Below are 25,738 nucleotides of genomic sequence, written 5' to 3'. Positions count from 1 at the left end.
GGACTCCCCACCCCTCCTCCCTGGGGCCACCGGTGTCGGGAATGTTGTGCCAGGCAGGTTGGCGCCTTTGCTCCTCCTAGAGATGGCAACAGGGGCCCCAGGGTACAGTGCTGGGAGGGCCTTGCAGTCCTCTGCTTGCCTTGCCTCCTCCGAGCTTTAGGAGCTTCCCGACACATCCCAAGAAACAGCCAGGCCCAACAGCTACAAAAATAAAGAGAATTTTATTTCCCCTATGAGAGCCAGAGAGAGGAAAAAGAAGGTTCTCTAGAGGAGAAGGGAGGACATGGCCCAATGCTCAGGGGAGCAGGAATGGTGTATGTGGAGAGGGGACCCTGAGTGTGAGACAATACAGGAAGGGAGGTAGATGGGCTGAATTACAATCAGGGGAACTGGGCTGGAGAGCTTGGAAATGGTGGTTCCTGGGAATATCGTCCACAGCCAGACTGGTCACCTTGAGCTGGAATCTAAAAACATAAAACACACACATGCAACAAAAGCTGAAGATGTAGTTAGAGATATAGGGGAAAGTATTAGTTGACTATCCTTTTTGCCTCCCTCCACCCCACCTCACCCTCAAAGACTATTTTAGGACTGGGTCAGTTTTGGGAAATAGAATCTGGAGCTATATTGATATCATTGAGAGGTTTCTAGGCTGGATTTGGTAGATCTGACATCTTGTAACTCTGTGACCATAGGTAGTTACCCCCTTGTCTCTAAATTTTCTTCATTCTCAAAAGAGGGGAAGTAATATTACTTTATTCCCAGAGAGCTTTGAGAAAAATACTTTGTAACTCTTAAAAAGTAGGAAGCAAATGGAAGCAAGAGTATAGCCTCCCACTTTGCCTCACTCCCTTTCTCACCCCTCAGATGGGCACAGAATTATTGTCCCTAGAGAATCTCTGTCTTGATCTCTAAATGGGTAAAGTGATTTGATTGAATACCAAATTTAAAAATCAGGAAGACCAAATTTGGGATCCTGCTCCAAATACATAATAGATTGGGCAAGTCATTCTAACTTCTCCAACTCTTGATTTTTTTCAAATGTAGAATGAGGGGATTGGAATTGGAGACCTCAAAAGCCCCTCCTTAGCTCTTAATCCATAGTTCCTGGGAGCAGTTAGATGGTGAAGGGGTAAACATCTTTACCCCTGAAGTCAGGAGGACCTGAATTCAAATATGATCTCAGATGCTTAAGGCTAACTAGCTGGGCAAGTCATTTAACCTTCACAGCCTCACAAAAAAGAAAAAGTAAAATTTTTTAAATTAATTAATTTTAAAAAAAATCTTTACTTCCATAAATCTTCCTAGCCTCGGCTATATGATATCTAAAGAATTCATATGCTTGAATATCTCACATTATAATTGAAGACTTCAGATTCCCTGATAAAAATTGCCATTGAGTATGGGGAAATTTTCCCATTCAGAGAATGAGGGCAGAGGAGAGTGTTCTTCATCCTCCCAAGTGATATAAAGAGAAAAATCTCCTTCCCTCCCTGTTTCAGCCATTCCTATCCCTCTGGGCAGGAATCTGCCCACAATCTAATTTTTCTCATACCTGGTACAGCTTCAGCAAGACAAACCACTTAGGTCCTCATTGTCTGTCCATTAGATGAGTTCAGCTGTGTCTTTGGAGACTCCCAGCCCAAATCTTAGTGTTTGCTTCTTTCCTCAAACTTCCCTTCCCGGGCAGGAAAACCTCCAGGACCTTTCACTTCTGCCCTGGAGTCTTCCCCATATAAGCTAGCCCTGTTCACTCACCATTTCCTGACACCCCCACCCTTCCATCCCTCCTCCCTACCTGCTTTCAGGTCACCTGGGAGAAGGGCACTTCCTCTGCCCAGTCTGACGCAGGTGCAACTCCTTATCTCATGCCCACTGGGCACAGTTGGCTCAGATGGCTCCACCAGGAGTACAGGGGCAGGAGGGAAAGGATGAAAGAGGGAGTGGGGTCAGGGTTCACCACCATTTGTCACACCTCTGAAGTCCAGAGGACCCTATGACCAGTCCAGCCAGTGGCTTTTGACCCTGTAGTGAGCAGGCAAGGTACCCCCCCGGGAGGTGGCCCAAGCCCCCACTGGATAGGCCTGGGCCCCAAAACCATGGTCAGTGGAAAGTGTCTGAACTGGAGTGGAAGTGATATTGGTTGGTGCTCTGGAGTGGAGCTGAGCCATTGGGGAAAACAGAGCCAGCAGGTGGAGGTGGAATTTCCAGGACAGATGATGGTGCCAACAGGGCAGACCGAGAGGCAGGACTAGGAGGGCGCAGTTGCAGGGGGCACAAGGTTGGTGTGGCAGGCCTGGATCCCTGGGGAGAGGCCCCCACTTCTGATTCCCTCAGACCAGCTGGGGGAGAACTTTGGGGACAGTGGACCTCAGCACATGTGGTATCCCGAGTCCCAGGGCATGGCTCAGTCAACAACGGAGAAACACAAAGAGGTCTTGGTGGTGGACATGGAGGAGGAGAAGGCCCGGGGGGAGCAGGAAAGTCTGTGAAGGGAGCCCGGGTGGCCAGCCAGGCTTGAAGCAAATGCATCATGTGGCGAAGTTCCCTGCTGAGCTGAGATACTTCCTGGTTGAGGTGGGTGATCTGCAAAAAATAGTTATTACTGTAGACCTCCGCTAAAATCCTCTTATGTTCTACCCTAGGAATGTAGATTCTATGAAAATCAAAGGTTTCTAATCAATTAACTAATGCCAATTAAGCGAGCATAAAGTCACCTTAAATAAGTACAAGGCTATGCTAATTTGGAATTATACAAAGAAACTGACTAAAATTCCCAGTTTTTGACCCAGAGACCCTAACAGCAAGTGTATAATCCTAAGAAGGCCAATGACAAAAAAAAAAAAAAAAGACCCTTCTTCCAACAAAAATTTGTAGTAGCAAGTTTTTGTTTTGTTTAAGTAGTAAAGAATTGGAAACAATGTAGATTTCCATGGATGTTGTGATACATGAAGATAATGGAATATTCTTATTCTGAAAGAAACCATGAATATAATGAGTTCAGAGAAGTGTGAAAAGACACTGCAACAATGCAAAGAGAAAGAATAACAATAACAAGCAAAATTGGATATGGCAAAATTAACATGACCAAGCATGGTTCCAGGAAGACATTCTGTACCCCCTCCACAGACTTTTTGCAGCAGGTTTGAAACCCACCACATATAAGGCCAAATATTTTCAATATGTTGTCTGTTTTGCTAAAATATGGCCCACCTTTGTTATTGTCTGCTAATAAAAAGCCTTAAGAGCAATCTGGGAAGGGGAGGAATATCCTAGGAACTGTAGATACTGTGAAAACCAAAGGTGCACAAATTTTCTTGTTAATTAACTAATGTCAATAAACCCAGCACATATTGATGAGAAAATTCATGCAACAATCAATTTAATAAAGCCTTCTTTTAAATATATGTACTTTCAGATCACAAAAACTTCCCAAGATGGAAAGGGTTTGAGCATATGACTAGTGATATATAGTGTGGCTGAAGTCTGAGAAACAGCATAGAAAAATGAAAAGTTGACTACAGGTGTTCATTGGTTTTCCTAATCACAGCAATTTATGAAGACCCATCTATTAAGACATGGAATTATTGTAATCTTTATCAATAGGAGAGCACACACACAGCATTGAAACCACAGAACTTTAAAGAATAAATAACTCCTAAGGAAATGTTAGTTCTTCTGGCTGTGGAGGACAGGATAACCCAGAGACAGCACACCCGGGTGATATTAAAAGGATGAAAGGTGGTTATGATTGATGAAAAAGGAGTCAGAAACCAGCTTGAGCATGCATTGTGGAGTTCTTAGGGGCCTAGAGGTAATAGAGGCTTGTAAATAGAACAAGAAGTAATATAATATGATGGCAAGAATGAGATAAGTCCCCAGTTTAGAAATAACAGGGCTTGGAATCAGAAAGTCCTGACTTAGAATTCTGTCTCACACTAGCTGTGCAATCCTGAGTAAATCATTTAAATTTTCTCAACCTCAGTTTCCTCATCTGTAAAATAAAGAGAATAATATTACAGGGTTATTGGGAAGGTCAAATAAGGTAACAGCACTTCACAAACCTTAAAGTGCTATATAACTATTGGTTACTACTACTATTCCTAGCTCTAACTATTTACCACTTGTGAGATTTGGGCAAGTCGCAAACTATCTGGACCTTAGTATACCCAACTGTAAAATGAAGAAGTTGGACTGGATGATCCCAAAGGTCATCTGAAGAGCTGATCATGTTATTCTTCCCTTGCATTTAATGTACTCCAGTGTCTCTCTAGGACAGTTAGCTGGCACGGTGAATACAGCGCTGACCCTGGACTTGAGCTCAAATCCAACCTCAGACATGCACTCCATGGGTAAGTCATTTAATCCTGTTTGCCTCAATTTCCTCATTTGTTAAAAAATAAAAATAAAAAGTGTGGAGAAGAAGCCTGTCTAGTATCTTTGCCAAGAAAACCCCAAATGAAGTTACAAAGACTCAGACATGAGTAAGACAACTTAACAACAAGAAGTATCTTTCCAACACTTGCAGGATCAAGTACAAAGTCCTGTATTTGGTGTTCAAAGCTTTTTATAATCTGTCCCCCCACATATACACACACCTGTTTGGTCTTCTTACACCTTATTCCATATACCTTGAAATCCAATGACACTGGGTTCCTTGCTATTCCTCAGCAAAGACTCTCCATCTCTAGATTCCCTGCATTTTTATTGGCTGTCCATCCCACACCTAGAATAATCTCCCTCTTCTTTGCTTCCTGACTTCCTTCAATTCCCAACTAAAATCTCCCTTCTATAAGAAGTCTTCTCTGATCCCCTTCATACTAATGCCTTCCCTCTGAGGGAATTTTCACACAGTTTATTCTGAATAGATCTTATTTGTATGTTCTTGTTGCATGTTGTCTCCCTCTTTAGAGTGTGAGAAGAAGCCAGAGACTGTCTTTTGCCATTCTTTGTATTCCTGGTACTTAGCACAGCGCCTGGCACCTTCTAGACACTTAACAAATTTTTGATTGACTGATTCAGTTTACAATTGTTTCAAACTTGTGATGCTATAAGAAAAATGTGAAAGGATCTGTACAAAGCCAATGAAGGTAAAGCTATCAGGTTCTGCAAAAGACTGAGTTTGTTTGCAAATTCCTGTTATCTGTCTCAGGGCTTGAGAGATGGAAGGGCTTATTCCAGGCAAAGGGCCCATCTGAGTACAAGTTCTTCCAGGGCTTTTTTCTGTCCCACTAACAAGAGCTCTGCCCTCTCCCCACCCCCAGCCCCTATGGGATAGTGGCTGTTTACCAGAGCAGAGAGGGTGACAAAATCCCTAGGGTGAAAAACCTATGGCTCCCTGGCAACAACTCAGAGACAAATGGATATGTCATACCCTCTAATCCAAGTCTGAGACCTGCCTAGTGGAGGGTTTTCCTCCACCCCTACCTGGAAGATCAAAGCAAGACCCAGGGTATCTGGGGTCCTGATCAGCATGGAACTTAGTGACCTCCCTCCTTCCTGTCTTCCTTGTCCCCTCCCTACTATGCCTCCTCTTGTTTCTACTTTCCTGGATTCAAATAGTGAAAAGGCTAGAGGAAGTTCTAGAAAGATAAGTGGGAGACAGGGAGGAAGTCCAAGTTGCATATGGGCCACTAACTCCATACCCCAGAATTGAGAGTTTCTCTTTCTAGGTCAGCAAATCCATCCAGTTTGAAGATGAGAGAAAATGTCTTTTTAAAGGGGTTTTCTCCCATTAATTGGACAAGGGAAACATCAAAAGGAACACTGGATTCAAAATCAGGAGAGAAAGGGAGATTCACTATCATGGGCAAATTGTTCAATCTCTCCAAGCCTCAATTCCCTCAGCATAAATTCCATAGTATCTGTCTCACAGAGTTGTGGTAAGGATCAAATGTGAAAGTGTCCTTAAAGCATTTTACAAATTGTAGAGCAATATATGTATATATGTATATATATATATGCCAAATGTTAAGATTATCTCACCTCTCTGTTCAATCTACAGACTTTCACTTTCATCTCCTCTGTTTCAGCAGCCAGCTCCTTGTTGGGCCCAGACCCTAAAGTCAGAAATGGGGAAGAAAAGATAAATGGTCAGTGTGGGTGAATCTGGCTGGCCTGTAGACTGCAAAGATTGGATGAAAGGAAGGAGTTTTCTCTTTTTTACACAGGAAATCATTGGGAGACTCGAGAACAGAGAGATGGGAGGAGGTGGAGACAACACAAAGGAGTATGGAATTTATTGGTTTATTGATAGCCTTGGATCTTCAACAATCAATCAACAAGTTTTTATATATTCAAAAGTACTGCAAGATAAAAAGTAAAAATATGGCCCTTGCCTACAAGGAACTTACATTCTAATGGGGGAGATAACCTGTAAATTATGTACATGCAAGATATACTCACTGAAAACAGAAAGTGATCTAGAAGGGATTCTCCAGCAATAGGGGATGGAGAGTGAAATGAAAAGGGTGGGGGGAGCTTCCTTTAGAAGGTGGGATTTGAATTAAGTCGAAGCTGTACTGGTACCTGAGGGAGGTGACTGTCTTCGAGGACGAGGCAGTTTGGGTCCCCGGCTAAACTGGAAACTTTGAGATTCCCCAGTGCTGCTAGAGTCCTCGATGCCATCCACTACCCTGGGGAAGCCGGGGAGGAGGATGGGGGTGGGAAAGGCAATCGTTACAAGTGGAGAAGGCAGAGAATGCAGTGAAGGGACAGAAGGGGGACAAAGTCAGGTCAGTGAGGACATGTTGGGAGGTGGATAAAGTGGGACAATGGGCAAAGGTGGACTGGGCTGGGAGATGTTGCAAAGTGGGCAATGGCTCAGCAATAAAAGTCAGGATTTGGAGTGACACAATAGAAAGAGCTTTAGGAAGTTAGGTAGAGGAGTGAGGATTAGGGATGGCTGGCATCTCACCGGGGACTGAGGTCCGGGGGTCCATAGGTGCCCAGTGGGGGGATGAGCAGCTGAGGGGCCTTCCAGGCAGCGGGACCTTTCAGGGGGGCATGAAGGGAGGGGCTTTGGCCCCGGCCAGCCGGGGCAGGGGAAGGGGTGGGAGATAGGGAAGGGGAAGAAGTGAGGGCAGAGAATGGAGGCAACTCATCACCCAGAAGGCTGGCAAGGGAGCCTCTGGGCCGAGCAGGACTGAGGCTAGGCAGCAGGAGTGGCCGGCGGGGTCGAGGGGCTCCCGCAGGCTCTGGGCCTCCTTCGGCCTCCACGATAGATGATGTCAGGGTCTTGTCTGAGGAGGAACCGAAGCTGTCTGACTGGGGCTAAAGGAAGAGTGGGCCATTTATGGCCTCAGGGGCCACAGAGAAGATTGCCCCTTCTCTGAGTAAGGGAGCCTTCTTCTCTAAAATTTTTATAGCTTGAAGAAGCTTCTCTCTTTTCAAATGATTTTGTCCTAAGCAGCTGCAGGACTGAGGAAAGATACAATTTCCCAACCTTTATATTTTTTACCAGATTATTTGCTCATATATACATGCATATATATGTTTTTATATATATGCATATTTGTATACATATATATATGTGTGTGTGTGTGTGTATTGCTAGGTTCTAGGAATACAGATTTTTTTTTTAATGAAATAGACCCTGCCCTTAAGAGGCTTGTTCTTTCCTGCCCTGAGCCCCTGAGGTTTTCCCAGTCCAGCCCCTCCCCAGGGGCACAGGTTACCTGAGAATGACGTGGAGAGCGACAAAAGCGACTGAGACCCTAGAGAGGGGGATTAGAGAGGAGGAGGGGAAATGAGAGTTAGTATCTGAGAAATGTCACCTTGGTGTCTCCAAGGCCATCTCCCAGCTCTTCCCCCACCCTCAAACTAGTGTTCTTCAGAGTCAGGTGGAGAGCGGGGGGCATGTATGGAGAGGGAAAGGGGGGGAATTCTGATGACAGAGGTTCAGGTGCATCCTTTCCCCAACTCTGAAGTCATAGCCAGAGAGACAGATGGAGAGAGAAAGGAAGATAAAGAATTGAAGGGAAAAAGATAAAACCAGAAAAAGGTAGGGAAAACCAAAATACAAATACAAGAATACAAAAATTCCAGACACAGGTATAGGGACTGAAGTCAAGGATTATCTAGCACAAAGCCTCAATCCTAGTAGAGTGTCTAGCATATGAGAAACACTCAGTTAAATGTGATAAATGAATGAATGGATGTATACATAGGAGAAGGTCAGTCAGATGAGCAACAAGGACAATGCAGGTGGGACAATGGCTACATGTGAATATCTGCACATTGGCAAGGGAATCCCTGCTGAGGGTTAGTATAAGCATAAGTTTCAGGGGGGTGAGACAGAAAGACCTAATGTAGTAGATGATATACGTACATGGGGGTCTGAGCCCCGGTGCAGGTTGAAGGTGAGGTCTCGAGCCAAGCCAGCTCGGAAAGCAGCTCCATATTCAGGATAGAGCCGCAGAACATCAGCTAGCCCTTGACCGCTTAGCTGTTGCAAGCCACAGTAGGTCAGTGCCTTTACATCAGCATCCGTCTTCAGGACACAACCCGAAGAGCCTGATCCTGATCCCAACCCAGGGTCCAGTCCTGGCTCTGAGACATCTGCCCCAATCAGGTCCCCCTTCCCTGTGAGTAACATGGACATTGGATGGTCAGTGTCTGATCAATGAGGGAGGCTACAGCATGGAATTGAAGGTACTAAGGAGACAGTATTAATCAGAAATAGGAATGGTCAAAGGGATTGGGGTAGTGATCACTGAGGGGATGTTTACTGATGGTCAGTGTTTGGTTGGAGTTGCAGGTGGTCAATAGATGAAGTGATTAATGAGGTTATGAAGAGATTCAGTGGCTGGAGTGATTGGTGGGGGGCATGTCCAGTCACTGAAATAATCACTAAAGTGTAGACTGAGTAGTAAAAGTAGAGGAGAGTCAGGAAATAAAATGATCACTGGGGATGGAGGATGGTCAGTGATTGAAATTATCAGTGGTTCTGGGGAAAGGTCAGTGGCTAGAATGACCAGTATTTAGAATGATTATTGGGAGAAGAGGATATTTAATGGATGAAATGATCAGTAAAGGTAGAGAATGATCAATGGGTTGAATGGAAGATGAGGGAGGAAGATGGTCAGTATTTGGAGGTAGAATATAGCCAGTGATTAGAATGACCAGTAATGATCAGAGATAGTCAGTGCCTAAAATGATCAATGGATGGAATGTTTAGCAGGAGTGGAAATGGTCAATAGAACTGGTGGCCAGTTAAAGAAGAGTTAATAGGAGAGTCACTGGAGGGATGTTCAGTGCATTGAGAGAATAGTCAATAGGAGGACAGTCATAGAGAATTCCAGATGCCAACCCTGGATTCTCCTAGAAGTTTGAGTAGTCCCTGAAGCCAAGCCTGAGGGTCTCACCTAGAATAGCCAGCACCATGTTGTCCTGTAGGACTTCAAGTGATCCAGAACAGACATAGTAATAAGCCTGAAGTGCATCCCCTCTTCGGAGCAGGTACTCTCCAGGAGCACAGAACGAGGTCTTGATGTGCAATGAGAGAGCTCTCAAGCAGCCTCGACTTGCTGCTCCAAAGAGTGGCAGCTGTAGAATCTCTCTGTTCAGGTGCATGGCAATGTCAGCCCGTAGCTCATCTGGGAAGTCCTTTAGCAACTGCATAAAAAGCTTGGGTTACCCTGATGCAGCTGCACTCATTCCTAACATGCTGTGAGATCTGTAACAACAGAGCTCTTCTTTCCCAACCTGATCTCTTCTCTGTGTCTCAGCCCTAACAGCAAGGGGGTGTTCCCCCATGTAGTGGTGATGGTGTGCCCCTCTGATCCCTGGACTCAGTGCTTACTCAGAATCACAGAAGGGTTGGGATGGACCTCAGAGGCTATCCATGTCCAACCTGGACAACATGCGACAACATCCCCAATAAGTGACTCTCCATACTCTTTGTAGAGAGACCCATTACCTCCTAAATCAGTCTATTCTACTTTGAGATAGATGTAAATATTAAGAAGTTTTTATCCCCCTGATTCAAGATTAAATGTGTCAAGGTTTTACAAGAATAAATGTTGAAAAATAGCTATGCATGTGTTTTGAAAATAAAAAGCTTTATTTAAAAATTTTTTTTATAAAAAAAATTATATTTAAAAAAAAGCTATATTAAAAAAAAAAAAACTAGTCCTGCCCTCTGGGGCCAATCAGGACCAGTCTAATCTTTCTCTCATGTGATATTCCCTTTAAATACTTGAGGGCAAACATGTAAAGGACTGCTTGCCATCTGGGGGAGGGGGTGGAGGGAGGGAGGGGAAAAATCGGAACAGAAGTGAGTGCAAGGGATAATGTTGTAAAAAATTACCCTGGCATGGGTTCTGTCAATAAAAAGTTATTTTTTAAAAAATAAATAAAAAATACTTGAGGGCAACCATCACCTGCCACCCAAACCTTTTCTTCAGGTTAAGCTGCCTCACACACTTTAAGAGATCTTCACTAATGTGAATTCAAGGCTCTGCATCCTTTTGGTCACCTCCCCTCAATTCTCTTCATCTGATCAGGATTCTTCCTAAAAACGGGACCCAGAACTGAACGGAGCAAAACTTTCTTCTTGCCTCTGTACCTCCCAGTGCAGTCTAAGATGTTATTAGTTCCCCTAAAAGTCCTATCACAGCGGCGCTCACGCCGAGTCTGGGTCCAACCACCTTCGGGCGGTCCCAGACCAGCTGCCACCCAACCGTGCCTCTCTGCTCCTTGACTCTGGAGCTTGCCCCGGGGGAGCCCTCTCTGACCCCCTGCCCGGCCCCCACCCGAGCTGGGGGCACGTGCCGCTGCTGTGCTGACCTCGTTGGCATCGATGCCGCTGTTGACAGCCCACGTGGTCTGGAAGTACTCCAGCATGCGCTGTTTGAGGGGCCGGGGCAGGCGGTGCACGCGGATGAAGTCCTTCAAGTCTTTCATGCGCGTGTGGTAGAGCGAGCGCCTGGAGTACATGCGCTGGATGATGGCCGTCACGTTTCCGAACACCACGGCGTGCATTAGTGCTGGCAGGAGAGGAAAGAGCGATGGTCTTGCCGTCAGGTAGGGGCAAGACCAGCCTGCTGAGGAGGGGGGTGGCCACAGCGGCCCACCTGGACCAAAGGAAGGGAAGGGGTAGATCCTGGCCAGAAAGACTGCCCTGGGGGCAGCGAGGGTAAAGCACCAGCCCTGAAGACAGGAGGACCTGAGTTCAAATCTGGTCTCAGACATAACACTTCCTGGCTGTGTGACCCTGGGCAAGTCACTTAATCCTAATTGCCTCAGCAAAAAATAAAATAAAATAATAATCCCCTTGATGTTAAAGATGGCCCCACTTTTCTCCCAAGAGACTGTGCTTTCTGCTTAGGCACTCTACAAATGCCACTGATTGAGATATATATTAACGGGTGGGACCATTCCCCTGACCTTCCCATGAGGGAAGTTAACCTAGGGGCTGGGGACTGGAGAGCCACAAGGTCCCGTAGAGGGACTGTGAGAGAGAATAGGAAATCAGTGATCCCTAGACTTGTGAGGTGGGCAGGCGAGGGAGAGTGGAGACCCGCAGTGGAGGCAGAGAGTGTCTCACCCCCGATAAGCATGGTGCAGATGGAGAAAATCTTCTCTGCGTCGGTGTTGGCGCAGACGTTGCCAAAGCCCACGCTAGTGAGGCTGCTGAGCGTAAAGTAGAGGGCAGCGATGTAGGCACTTCGCCGGGAGGGGCCCCCCATGGCCGACCCATTCACATAGGGAGACTCCAGCCTTTTGCCCAATTCATGTAACCAGCCTACATTGGGAAACAGGAGAACAGAAGAGTGTCCAGAGCTTGTGGTTCCGCCCAGCAATGACACTGGGCAGGGCGGTAACCGGGGAGGAAAAGGACAATTTAGTTCAGAATTTATTCCTAAACCTGTAGATCTCGGACAACTCACTTAACTTCAGTTTCCTCATCTGTGACTAAATGATCTCTAGTTTCTGTCCCAGATGGAACATCAGAAATTAGGGGGTTATGGTCAGGATGTGGGGGTTCTTTTCCCAAGGTCTCAGCTACTACCGTGGGGAGAGATCGGGGAGAAAGTGAGGGTTTGGGAGGGCTCATGAAGCAGAGATGGCTAGTAAGAGGATCCTGTAGGGTTGGATTACTGGAAGAATCGATCCAAGGATCCTGAGAGGGTTTGCTGAGAGGGTCCCATAGGAAGCTGGCTAGAGATTAAACATTAAAGTTGATTAGGGACTAAAAAGTTCCAAGGGAATTCCCAAGATAGAGGTTTAGTAAAGGTCTTGGGGGTGAGAAGGAGTCAGGAATCCATTACTCACCAATGTCCCAGACCAGTGGGTCGTTGGCCTCCATCTCCTTGCGACCAATGACATACCAGATGCAGGCCATCCAGTGTGCCAGTAGGGCAAACACAGACATGAGCAGGGTGAGCACCATGGCACTGTATTGGGAGTACCGATCCAGCTTCTGCAGCAGCCGCAGGAGCCGCAGGAGACGGACTGTCTTCAACAGATGCACAAGTGATGTCTAGGGGACAAGGCAGAAAGGGTCGGTGAAACCCCAAGTCTAGACAACACAACCTCTCCTGAGGGTCCCCAGGGGCCCAGGAAAAATCTTGCCAGTCCCAACTTATCCTATCTAGCATTGGGTTCTGGCTTATTACTTGGAAAGCAGAAAAGATAAAATAACAATAATAAGCTGATCATACAATCCAGGAAGGGACTAAGGAAGAAAATCAGCTCTCCAAGATCACACAAATATTTCTTTTCATACAGCAAAATAACTGTTTGGACATGTATACATATATTGTATTTAACTTATACTTTAACATATTTAACATGTATTGATTAACCTGCCATCTGGGGGACGGGTGGGGGGAAGGAGGGGAAAAGTTGGAACAAAAGATTTTGCAACTGTCAATATTGAAAATTACCCAAAATCACACAAATAGTGATTTCAGAGATAGGCACTGAACTCTAATCCTATAACTTCAGTGCCAGTGTTCTTTGTATTGTATGAGAGAGAATTAGAAAAAGAAAGATATGGAAGTAGAACAGACAAGATTTGACTACTCATTGAATGTGGGATATAACGAAAAGTGAAAAATTGAGAATGAATCTGAGGGTGGCTTACTGGAAAGATAATAGTATCTAGAAAGAAACAAGGAAGAAAAACAGAAGGTTATTTGGGAAGAAATAAAGTGAGCTCTATTTTGGACATATTGAGTTTGAGATGTTTATGGGACAATCAGTTGAAAATGGCCAATGGGCAGTTGCTGATACAGGACTGGAGTTTTCTTATCTATAGGATTAGATATACAGATATGGTAGTTATTTACACTAAGATGATTACTGAACTATGGGGGCTGTTGAGATCATTTAGGAAATGTGTGAAGAGAACAGAAGGGCAAGATAAAGTTTTGGGGTACATCCATAGTCAGGGGCTCAAGACATAGCAGTTAATGCAACAAAGAAAATTGAAAAGAAATGGCCAATTAAGTGGGAAAGAACTGAGAAAGAACAATATCATGGAAACCAGAGAATAGAAAGTATACAGGAGGAGAGGATGGTCAACAGTGTCAAAAGCTATCAAGAAAGACAAAAAGATGAGGATAAAAAAACAAGATTAAGAGATCATTATTCTGGGGCAGCCAGGTTGTCAGTGGATAGAGCAATTGGGCTTGGACTCAGAAGAACTTGAGTTCAAATAAGACACTTACTAGCTATGTGATGTTAGGCAAGTTGTATACACACACACACACACACACACACACACACACACAAAGAATCATTGTTTTGTATAGCAGTAGTTGGGTATAAGGACATATAGGACATATAAGAAAATCAAGGTGATGTCAGAACCAAAGATAATAATAAATTCTTTTCTCCACCTGTTACAATTTGGATTTTGAAATCATTCAATTGAAACTGTCCTCTCCAAAGTTACTAATGCCATTCTCTCTTAAGCCTTTTCCTGTCTATTTAGCTGTTTCTTAATCTTTTTAGTCTCCTTTGATGCATCCTCATCCATGCCTTGACCTGCTAACTATGGGAGACCTTAGGACTCTATCCACTTCAGGCTCTTTTACTGGTTCATCAGTCATGTCATGTCGACAAAATATGGGTGTCCTCCAAATGCTCTGTCCAGGATGCTTTTCTCTTCTCTCTACACTCTCTCACATGGAGATCTTATTACCTCTCATGAATTCAACTATCATCTCCATGTACGCGATCCCCAGATCTATAAAGCTAGCCCTAGTCACTCTTCTCATGCTACAAATACAGCATCACCAACTGTCTTTCAGAACTGGATAACTTATAGATACCTCAAACTCAACAAGTGTAAGACTCAACTTCTTAGCTTTCCCCCTAAATCCTTCCCTCTTTTGAACTTACTTCTTACTGCCAAGTGTACCATCCTCCTCCTAATCACCCAGGCCCACAACCTCCATTTTTATCTTGTCTTTTCACACCCACTCACCCAACATAGCAGATCCAGAAACAACTAGGTAGTGGAGTAGATAAAGTGCCAGGCCCAGAGTCACGAAAACCTGAGTTCAAATCTATCCTCATACACTAACTGTGTGATTGTAGGCAAGTCACTTATATATAACTTTGTTTCATTTTCCTCAACCGTAAAATAGGTATAATAATGTCACTTCTTATGCTGTTATCCTGATAGTCTAATATCACCTTCAGGATTGTTGTAAAGATCAAGTGAGATAATATTTACAAGCGCTTGGTATATGGGAGACACTTAATTGCTTTTTTTCTTCTTTTTCTCCTTTTCTTCTCCCTCCTTCCCTTCCTTCCTCCGTTCTTTCTTTCCTTCACCTTCCTTCCTCTCTTTTTCCTTCCTTCTCTACTTCTTTCCTTCTCCCTCTCTCCCTTCCTTCCTTTATTCTATCTTTCTCCTTCCTTCCTTCATTCCTTTCTTCCTTCCCTCCCTCCTTCATTCCTTCACTACCAAGTTTATTTTAGTCATGTTTGCCTTTACAATATTTCTTTACTTGTTCCCACTATCTCCTCACCTAGACACTACTTTAGCTTAGGTTCTCATTCCTTCTGACTCATCTTTCTACCTCAAGTCTATCCCCACTCTAATTGTTATCATTGCTTAGTCATTTTCCAGTCATATATAATTCTTTGTGATCCCTTTGGGGGATTTCTTGGCAAAGATTTGCCATTTTTTTCCTTCAGCACATTTTACAGATGAGGAAACTGAGGCAAAAGGGGTAAAGTGACTTGTCCAGGGGTCATACAACTAATACCTGAGGTTAGATTTGAACTCAGGGTACATAACTTGAAAACACTTCAGTACTAATACTCATAAAAATTCATCCCATAAATGCTGCACAGTTTTTATATACATTAACAAAGTACTTTTTTTTTGGAGGGGGGGTGGTTAAGTGACTTGCCCAGGGTCACACAGCTAGGAAGTGTTAAGTGTCTGAGGTTAGATTTGAACTCAGGTCTTCCTGACTTCAGGGCTGGTACTTTATCCACTGTGCCACGTAGCTGCCCCATTAACAATATATTTTTGCTGCTTTCAGGATTATTTGTTTTATAACACATTACTGCACAGTTATAAATGCCATCACTTTCAGTTATATGTAAAATAATTAATTAATTAAAATGTTTAAAAAAAAAAAAGATGTGAATTTGGGTCTTCCTAATTCCAGGCTCAGCACTCTAGCCACTGTGCCTCCTAGCTGCTTCCCTCCCAGTCTAAAAGCCTATGGGATTTTTCTAAATCCCTGCCCTGTCCTTTCCACTCAATAAACTCCAGCGGCTCCCTATTGCCTCCTGAGGCAAATATAAAATCATTCAGCCTTTAAAGCTTTTCATTACCCTGAACCCTCCTCAATTCTACTCTTCTCTTCTGCATGCATTATAATCCAGCTACAGTCGCCCACTTGCTGCTTCTCACCTACCTCTCAGAGATTATTCTTCCATATATTCTATCTCTTTATGTACCTAGTTGTTTACATGTTCCCCTCCTCACTAGGATGTAAACTCTCATAGAGTGGGGCTATTTTAGCCTTTTTTTATATCTGCAATATTTTGCCCAGCATCTGGCACATACTACTTAATAAATACTTGCTAACTGATGAGTAGAGAAGATGATCGCTATTTTCCAATCAAGTGAGGTTCTCTGCCAAGAGAGAACAGGGAGTGAGTGGTGTGGGATGCTTGGGAAAAGAAGACTTGGAAAAGCTGATATGTGGAATGCTCTAGGTAATCAGTTAGAGAAGAGTAAAGGATTACCTTGTGGTATTGAGATAAGGCAAGATAAAGTTGTTCTGGCCTCAGCAGGAGCAGAGGAGGTCAACAACGAGGGTCACCCAAGACTGGGAGTTTAGCAAGTCATAAGTGGCAAGAGGACAAGGGGCAAAGTATTCATAACTTGAGGACAGTGTAAAGATTAACTGGCTGACTATTAACTATTAGGAAAGGAAGAAAATTAGTCTAGGTGACCTAGAAGAGCATTGAAGGCTATAGTGACCAAAGGTCACACTGAGGATGAAGAATAAGTTTAGTAGAAGTGAGGAATAGGGAGAAATAAAAAGATAGGAGGTTGTGGTATATAACCATGTAATAGAAAATAACTATATATGGTATATAACTATATAATATATATTATTATTTTAGCTGGGTCCAACTCTTCACAATCCCATTTGAGGTTTTCTTGGCAAAGATATTGGACTTGTTTGCCATTTCCTTCTCTAGTTCATTTGACAAATAAGAAAACCGAGCTTTAGAGCAGCCAAAAAACTGGCCCATAACTTGTAAATGACAATTAGGATTTGAGTCCCTGTGACCGTATTACTGAAGTCACTTGGATGAGAATGAAAATAAAGAACATCCTTGGAGGGACTCAGAGCCACTTAGGACTGGGTACATACAACATGCACTGGGGCAACTGCAGAATGCAGAAGCTTGTACAGCTATGTGGGAACGTGCACAGACAGGCTGGTTTGGGGACTCTCTCCTCCTTTCTCCTTTTAGACAAGATAATTACTTCCAGTATTTCAGGACCAGATTTAGAAGAGAGGAAGTTGCCTGGTTAAAGACCCATGTCTGTCCCTTCAAAGCCCTCAAGTGAGATACAGGGGAAGAGAGGAGAGGAGCAGATAAGGATGCTGGTATAACCTTCTGGTTACAAACACACAACTTGGGGGATCAGATAACCTGGAAGGAGGAGGAGGGGGATCCTGCAGCACCATCAACATCCCAGGGCAGATTAATTAACCCTTTTAGCTCTGTCCCATTTGCCACTGATGCATTCAGACAGTTGGAGGTCTCCAGGTGTGAGCCAAAACACGCTCCCGTACATCCATGCAGGAGAGTTCGCGCAGGGTTCAGTGCACACACACGTGTGTGGGAGCATGCACATGTGTGTGCAGAGCTAGGAGATGAAGCCCACAGCCTGTTGGCGGCTGGTTAAATCAGGGTATGTGTAGGCGGCTTCCTGCTATAGCTAGCTGGAAGTGCAGCAGGCAGAGAAAATCAATCTTCCAACCGTACTCTCTTAAGATAGAGGGGGGCCCAAGGGACCCCATCCTCCTCCTCCTCCACCACTCTCTGCTCTAACTAACTGGAGTGACCTTATTTCTTTGCCAAAGGGCAGAACCTTGAGGTCTAGATTCCAGAACTGTCTATCCCTGGGTGTAGAAGGAAGAGGTGATTTTCAGAGGAAAATGTCAGAGAAAACAGGCCTTGGGGGCAATTTAATCAGATAACCCTCTGCTCTCTCCTGACTCCATCCTTTTCATTGGCTCTCCTCCTTACCTGGACTTCTGGCTCTCCCCGCCTTTACTTTCTAGTTTGCTTGGATTTTTTCATGACTCAGCTCAAATCTTATCTTCTTCTGGCCTCCAGATCTAGTCCCCTACCTTCTAGTACCTCGTCCCTGAGATGATCTTTCATCTGTTATATATAGCATACATTTTATATATCTATGGTTCTTGGCATGTTGTCTCCCCTATTACAATGTGAGATCCTTGAGGGACAGACACTGTTCTGGCCTTTCTTTGTATCCCCAGCTCATAGCACAATGCCCCAACCATAATAAGTACTTCATAAATGCTTCTTGGTTGAATCCAAATGCAATGTTCTTTCCACTCCACTTCACTGCCTCTCACAGTCCAATCCCCTAATATTCAGAAAATGAGGCAGACGGTTGTGAAACAATTTGCTCTAGATTATTCCTCTAGTTAGTATAAATTCAGGATAAGTAAATCCTACTCTGGGGTTCTATCTCCTCCACCACACTGACTTCTCTGATCATCTTAAAGAGAATTTCTCCTTCAGAAAGCCCATATGCTAGGAGACTTATATACTGTTGCTGTTTGTTATCTCTTACATGCTATGTCATACCCCCAGATAGATTATAAGTGTCTCAATGATAAGGACTGTTATTCATTTTCTATCTTCTATAGTGTCTAGCAAGGTTCAGGCTACCTAGAAGATGCTCATTAAGTAGCTGTTAATAAACTAAGAAGGAAGACCTAGGAGGAGAACTGAGGATTATTTCTGGGTTTGAATTATCCTACACTCTCCTTGAGAGGAAGTTTTGGTCTGAATTTGGCATCCTCCAAGCCTTTAGCAAAAGAAATTGGTATGAAGCCTGGAGTTGAAGATCCTATTTGGTGTTTATATGAGATAGGGAGTGGAAGGGTACTGGATCCTGATTTGAGACTGAATTTTCAGTCTGAATCCCATAGGAGGTCACTTACAACAGTAATGTTGAAGGCATATAGCAGGTCAAAGGGCAGAGCAGCAATGAGGTCAATGAAGAACCAAGTGGCCAGATAATGAAGGCCAATGGAGCGGGGGGCAGAGACCACTTGGCCCGTTTGGGACACATAGGTGGTGCGGAAGTTCAGGATAATATCTGGCAAGAGAAAGGGAGAGAATACAGATGTCAGTGAGCTCTTCTGGTTAGGAGGACAGAAATGTTGCCCACCCCAATCTGTCTTGGGAACTTTAGCTAAGGAGATAGGGAACTACAGCCTCATTAAGGGTTGTGACTGGGGCTTTGGGGTTGGGAAGTTTGTGGATGGTGAAGATGGGCTACAGCCAGATTGTTCTCTCAGTGAGATGAGAAACTCCATGCTAGGATCCCAGAGACCCGGGGAAGAGGCTGGGTCCTGAGCCAAACTGTATTCTGGACACTCAGGAAAGGGATGGAAGACAGATAAATCTGAGGGCTTAAAGGAGGGTTGGAATCCTGATATGGGAAGATGGGGTCCCAAACTCTGCAGTGGGCTCTGACCGAGGATGAAGAGCATCTCCACAACGATGTCACTGACGAGGGTTTGCCGGGTGGTGATGGGACTGTCATCGGCTCCTGAGAAGCAGACGTTGTAGGGGACAGTGATGGCCACGTAGAAGGTGGCTAGGAGGATGAGGCCATCCCAGAGGGCCTTGGGGACACTGTAGTGAAGGAGGAGGCAGCGGGACCCCCCCACAGAGGCTACCTTGTATTCAGGCACTGACGGCTTCGGTTCAAACACGTTCTGGGGGAAAAGGAATCGGGGCTGGGGGGACACTGGGGGGAAAAGGGCTGGGGGAATATTGGAGGGAAAGGGGCAAGGGGGATCATGAAGTAGGGGGTTTGGGGCTGGGAAATCTGGGAAAAGGGAGGCAGAGGCTAGGGGTTGTCCAGAACGAAGAGAAAGAGGTCTCTGAGTCAGTGGGATCCTAGTTGGAATCCCTCTTCCGTAGCTCTGTAGCTCTGCTCCTTTGTCTGGTTTGACCTCTCTCTCCCACTTTCAAATCAATGCCTTTTGAATTGAACTATTCAAGTTTCTGAGAGCATCTTGGAAGCTTTGCTCACTCTGGTCTAATGTTTGGGTTGGTGTATAGAATAGGTTCCCTGATTCCCAGTGTGTGAGGAGTAAGTGGGGATGTTCTCCTGAAAGAGTCCATGACTTGAAAGTCTAGTCCTGAGATCATTAGTTTCTCCCTTCTCAAGCTTTGGTATCTCTAGGGATAGCAATTCATATCCTCTTCATAGTTCTAGTGATCAACACAGAATGTTAGTTAATATAGTCTCTTGCCTGGGAATACTGGAGAAGGGAAAGGGAGGAGTTCCATTGTAGGGGATTCATAATTCTCAGACTAAACATTTATTTTTCTCCCTGATCCCAAGAGATCAGAAAAATCTCCACCCAATAATTTCATCACACTGATAGTGAATAATACTGTCAAGCAGTAGATAATGCAAATAATCTTATCTTGCCCTTTTGACATAAAAAATAGGATGATGTCACATCTCTCCTACCCTCCCACACCCAGGAGCAGGAACTAGAGATACCACAAGGAAGGGAGATGGGAAGAAATAGGGCTCTGGGAATAGAAAGACAAGATATTTGGGAAGAATGGGAGACAAAGGAAAAGGAATAGAGAAATTTGGAGAATAGGTGGAGTAGGTATATTGCAGATAGCAGGCTTTAAAGCCGAGAAGTAGGTACAATTGGAAGACAGAAAGACAGAGGGATCTGGGAATCAAAGACTGGGAGAGGCTAGGGCAACTGGGAGATGACTCACATTGTTGGCTTTTACACTGCCCTGACCACGGCGGCCAAACTGGGTAGTAAGTCTGTGTAGAACTGTGTGACCCTGCCTCCTGGCTGTTCGAAGCCTTGAACTGCCTCCTTTCCTGCTTCTAGTCTTCTCTGCTGGGGGAGTGAGTTGGGAGAAAACATAGTCTGTGAACTTGAGGCAACAGGTAGAGTGTTATCCTTCTCATCTCGGGCCTTCCTTACTTCAACAGGCCTTCCTATCCCCATCATTCTCCTTGCCTCTCCCACCCCAATTGCAGCAGTTACCATGGTTATTCCCTCCAGACGGACCCAGTCCCCTTCCCTGGTTCTGGGTGATATCTTTGAAGGAAAAAAGGAATAGCACCACGTCCCCCATCTCATTCTTGATTGGCATCATATCCAGGAGACACCAAAAAGCCGAGCCTGGGGAGAAAAGGGAAAGATGGGTATTGTAGGTAAAGTTGCCTTATCAGTCCCAAGACATCCTCCTCTCCCAAATAATCCTTTCCATTGGTAGGTAAAGAAGGTAAAACAGGAGCTTATTCTTGAATGGTCAGAGGCTGGAGAATATAACAAATGCAGTAAATATTATTGTAATATAATAAATGTGATAAAAATTAGAATAAAAGCATCTTATTTTGTGGATTAGAAACATAAATAAAATTAGAATATTACATTCCTGTCTTTCTTTTTACTTTATTTTTATCTCCAGCACTTAGTACATGGTTGGCAGCTAGAAAATGCTTAATACTCATTGACTTGACTTTAAAAATGTGTTTTGACTAATAGTGGCTCTCAATATAACATTTCAAAGCTGCCAAAGTACTTTTTGCTTATGATCTTTTTTGAGGCTCACAATATGAGGCTCTAGATATAATTATCACCCCCATTTTACAGATGAGGAAATGGAGGCAGAGAGACATTAAGTGCTTTACTAATAAGTGACTGAATAAGGATTTGAAGCCAGGTTTTTCTGAATCTGACAGGCTCTTTAGCCACTAGGCAACCCTAGGTCTATTGGAGGTCAGAACATTCTCACCATCCTTTCGGTAGAAGCAGAGCTCAGTTCGGTGCTCCTGCCTACCCTCCAGAGCTTTGTGTAGTCGCTGCAGGGCAGGCTCACTGGTCTCAGGGCCATAGAGGAAGCGGCAGCTACAGGTTTTCTGCATCACCTCAGTTCGGCAGAAGCCTGTGAGGTCGCAGAAGCCGTCAGAACAGTATACGATGGGATAACCCCTCGGACCTTGAGCATTGGCCAGCAGGAAGTTACTGTCTGTGGGGAGAAAAAGGCTCAAGTTGGGAGTAAAGGTAGGGCTTCATCGGAAAAGGAAAGCTTTTAGAGAAGAATATCTTAGATTTAAGATAAACAAGATGGATCTGGAGTTCCAGACATGGTATCACACATCCCAAGATTTGGAGCTGGGAGGGAACTTCAGCAGTTATTTAATCTAGCCACTCTTTCCAACTCTTTTATAGAGAAAGAAAACGACACCTAGAAAGGTGAAGTAACTTGCATAAGAACACACAGGAAGTAAGTAGAACAGAGATTCAAACCTAGGTCGAATGACTCTAAATTCCAAGCTCTGCCTGCTGCAGCACAATCTCTCCAGTTCTGTCTCAGGAAGGGCTTTGTGATGGATATCCAAGCTTTTAACCCTACACTTGATATAGGGACTCTAAAATAAAGAAATCAAAGACTGGTCTGACAGATAGAGATCCAGATATTATTTTCAAGTTGGGAAACTGGAACAATGAAAGAGGACATCTGTTTCCATCACTTGTCTCTAGGCAGGTAAAAAAATTATTTTCTTTGATTTTATAGATGAGATCCAGACTACTTGAGTAGTTTACTCAATATCACAAAGTTAGTCTAAAATATAGGGAAAAAACTTGAATCCACCTCAGTCACCTTTTAGAATTTTAGAATGTTAAAACCCTGGAGAGCTTGTATACTAGCCCATTTCATTTTACTGATGAGGAAAATTGAAACCCAGAAAGAGGTGTGACTTGCCCAAGCTCATATGTTTGTTGAGGGGAAGAGACAGACATGGATCAAGATCTTTTGGCTTCAGCACACTTCCACTATATTAGAGAGATTTGGAGGGTTATGGCAGTGATGGTAAGCAGTAATCTGTCCCTGATGCTCAAAGTCTGAGCCCCCTCTAGAGCCTCTCTCACCTCTTTATCCAATTCCCATAACAACACAATTTGGGGGGGCTGGGAAGAGAGGGGGAACCACAGACAATCTCAGGATGGGAGAGAAAAGAGCCAACACAGCTTGAGCTCAGATTCAGGGTGAGAGTCCAAGAAGAGGCAAGAAGCTATAAATTCCCATTCAAGCTCTCTTTGCTTCTTCTCAGAGTCCTAATGAGGGGACAAAGGGAAGAGGGTGGTAGTTGAAAGGGGTACTGGGGGTGAAGGGAAAAGGAGTAGGGCCCCATGCTCTGCCTCCTCGCTCCATCTCAGGGCTGGTTGCCATAGTGATAGGCGCTATGGAAACGCGGGAGGCGGGAGAAGGGGAATGTAGGGAGGGGTAGGGCCCGAGTAGCTCCGCATCCGCCCTCGGGTACCACTTTCCTTCCCCTCCCTCTCTCTTCTGGCCCAGCCTCCCGAAGGGGCCAGCTGAGCTCCTTTGTAAGAAAAAGGGGAAACGTAGGAGGGGCTCTGGGGCGGCTGTCCACGGTCCTGAACTGGAAACTCGAGCTAGGTGGGATGAGGGCGGGTTCGATGAGGCGGGTAGGGTGAAAAGAACTCTCTCCTCCACTTCAGAGGGCAGCTACCCCCTCTTTAGTAAGTAAGACAAGAGAATCTCTGGCTCTGATCTGTTGTGCACATGACCTTGGTCCCAGCTTCCCTTTGCCCTGATCTAGGTCCTAATAACATCGGGATTTTATTTCTTTGGTGGAGTGGGGGTGGAGGCGGGGAGATGAAGAAGGGAAAAACTAGGGTCCTCATTGCACAGATGAGGCTTCGGCTCCCCTTCTCTTTAATATTCCCGTTCCCCCTTCCCCAGTTCTCCTCCACCATAGATTCATACACACACACACACACACACACACACACACTCCCATCCCCATAGCTCAGTCCTTGGGGGCTGGAGTTAGGAAACCGAGATTTGGGGGAGAGGACGACCCCGGGCCTCGAAAAGCCGCTTCCCGCCTCCCTCGCACAAAGAGCTTTCCCTGTCTGCACCTTACGCTACCGCGCCCCTAGCAACCCCTGACCCTCTGCACCCACAGTCCGTTTCGACTCCAAACGTTTCTAGCTCTCCTCGCTACTTGTCCCCGTAAGAGGGTCCCTGCTTTTGTCCCGCCTCTTCAAGTGTCCCTAACCGCCCGCCGAGCTGATGCCCAGCGCTGACCCGCCCGCCCTCGGTCCCTCTTTCACCAGGTCTCAGGACGCGACTCCTCTCCAGTGTCCTTGGGTTCCCCAGCCCCACCTCCGCTTGTGTTTTCGCAGCGCCCGGGCTGCAGGACTGGGACAGGTCCCCATCTCCGTCCTGGTAACTCTAGGTCACTCTAGCCCCTTGCCCTCTGTGCCCAAGCCCTGCAGAGCTGCTCTCCTACTCACGAGTGCCGTCGAAGCGTGTGGCGATCGTGTCCAAGAAGGTGTTTTGGGGGGCCAGCAACCCCTTCATGACAGGCATGGCCCTGGGGTAGAGAGATCCAAGTTCGAGGAAGAGGTTACCGCGGGAGGATTAGCACGGCCGGGCAGGGTGGGGCGCGCTGCCGGCCGGGCCGGGGCGCCCCATGCGCCTGCCTCCCTCCCTTTCTCCTCTCTTCTTCTCCTCCTACGACGCCGCCGCCTCTGTGCTGGGCTCGGGGCTCAGCTCTTCTCCGCGCCGCAGCCCGGGCCACCCCGCCCCCCGGTCCCTTTTGGGGCTGCGTTCTTTCCCCCCAGCGGCCTGGCGAGCGCCCGCCACGTGGCCCCCTCAGGGGGAGGGGCTGCCAAAGACGGCCCCCTTCCCCTCTCGGCAGCCCACTTCGCTGAGGTAGGGTCCGCCTACGCGTGTCTCAGAGGGAGCTGGCTGACGACACGCCCACAGGGGAGTCCTAGAGGGATGGGGAGAGGATAGCGCTGAGAGAACGTCCCTCCTCCCAAGTGTCCCCGCCTCCTAACCTGCCCTCTTCCTTCTAGAGAGCTCCTGGCCCCAGGTGTGACCCCGCTTCTGCTCTGTGGACCCGCCCCCATGCATGCTTCTGGGCCTCCCACTCCAGGCTCCGCCCTTGGGCTTCCCCCTCGCCTCGCCCACGCGGTCCCGCATACTTGGAGTTCTGCGCTGCGTTCTGGAGCCCAGGAGCTCCCTTATTGAACCCTCGCCCCCTTCTCCCCCAGATTAGCTCTTCATCAGTTCGAGAGGCAGTGGCTTGCGAAGAGTGGGAGGAGCAGGGCATCCTACCTGTGTGATCTGGCGCAAGTTACTCCACTTCTGGATTGTTTTCTCCTTGTTGGAGAAATGAGTCATTAGACCGGATGACCTCTTAAATCCCTTTCTTAGCGCTCTGAAGTTACGAACTTAGAATAGCTGCCAGCGATATGTTCCACGGGCAATGAGGATGTGGATCATGCGCTGGGTTTGGAATCAGAAATCCCTGGGGTCAGACTTTACTTCACATAGCACCTTAGCTACATAACCTTGGACCCATCATGTAACACGATTAGACAATTCCCCAGAACACAATTACTAAGTAAGAGGTGGGTTTCAGTCTACTTTGACAAATGGACTTTCCACCCCAGAGTTCTGAAGAGGACTACATCATAAATCCTTTTGATAGTCCCATTTTAATTTAGCAAAGCCTATGATCTCATTTAGATCCTTCCAACAACACTGTGAGGTAAGGCGTTAGCCTGACTTTCCAGGTGAATAGAAAGAGACTAAGTGACTTGTCACGGTCACACTGATATTAAATACTGGAGGGTGGGCCTAATTCCAAGCGTAGCATTCTTACCACTAAACTACTGCCTCTCCATGTCAACAATTGCACCCAAGCCTGTGTAGAAGTGGCTACAACTACACAGTTTATTGAAGGAGGAAGATTGTCCCATTCAGCTCACACTTTTTTTAATTAATATTTTTCATTTTTACATTACCTTTATTTCCCTATACTCCCTGCTCCAGTCTTCCCTGTAACAAGGAATTAAAAAAAAGAAAGAAAAGAAGATATGCAATCTCCCCACAAACAGTAAGGAAAACTAACACATCAGTCAAAGTCTTACAGTATAAGCTGTTT

General features: G+C 45.6%; 1 protein-coding gene across 5 annotated transcripts; it reads right to left on the bottom strand.

Moving 5' to 3' along the window:
* Positions 1–202: 202 nt before the first annotated feature.
* Positions 203–24,506, bottom strand: KCNH4 (potassium voltage-gated channel subfamily H member 4). Of its 5 annotated transcripts, none has more exons than XM_051994449.1 (17): positions 24,078–24,423; positions 21,547–21,780; positions 20,793–20,930; positions 20,512–20,642; positions 19,235–19,478; positions 18,696–18,853; positions 12,277–12,484; positions 11,549–11,746; positions 10,789–10,988; positions 9,366–9,615; positions 8,330–8,583; positions 7,677–7,715; positions 7,107–7,272; positions 6,529–6,630; positions 5,986–6,059; positions 1,799–2,586; positions 203–464 (listed from the first exon to the last, which is right to left on the bottom strand). In XM_051994449.1, exons 1-16 carry the CDS (start codon positions 24,151–24,153, stop codon positions 2,104–2,106), a joined length of 2,955 nt encoding a protein of 984 aa, XP_051850409.1. In that variant the 5' UTR covers positions 24,154–24,423; the 3' UTR covers positions 203–464; positions 1,799–2,103. The 5 variants fall into 5 exon arrangements, with proteins under 5 accessions (XP_051850409.1, XP_051850407.1, XP_051850408.1 ...); XM_051994447.1 differs by having other exon boundaries at positions 6,529–6,635; positions 6,917–7,272; positions 24,078–24,414; XM_051994448.1 differs by having other exon boundaries at positions 6,529–6,635; positions 6,917–7,272; positions 20,512–20,639; positions 24,078–24,414.
* Positions 24,507–25,738: the final 1,232 nt, after the last annotated feature.

The sequence above is a fragment of the Antechinus flavipes genome, chromosome 4 (genome assembly GCF_016432865.1).
Source record: "Antechinus flavipes isolate AdamAnt ecotype Samford, QLD, Australia chromosome 4, AdamAnt_v2, whole genome shotgun sequence".
Classification (NCBI taxonomy): Eukaryota; Metazoa; Chordata; class Mammalia; order Dasyuromorphia; family Dasyuridae; genus Antechinus; species Antechinus flavipes.
This window is presented reverse-complemented; position numbering and strand designations above follow the sequence as displayed.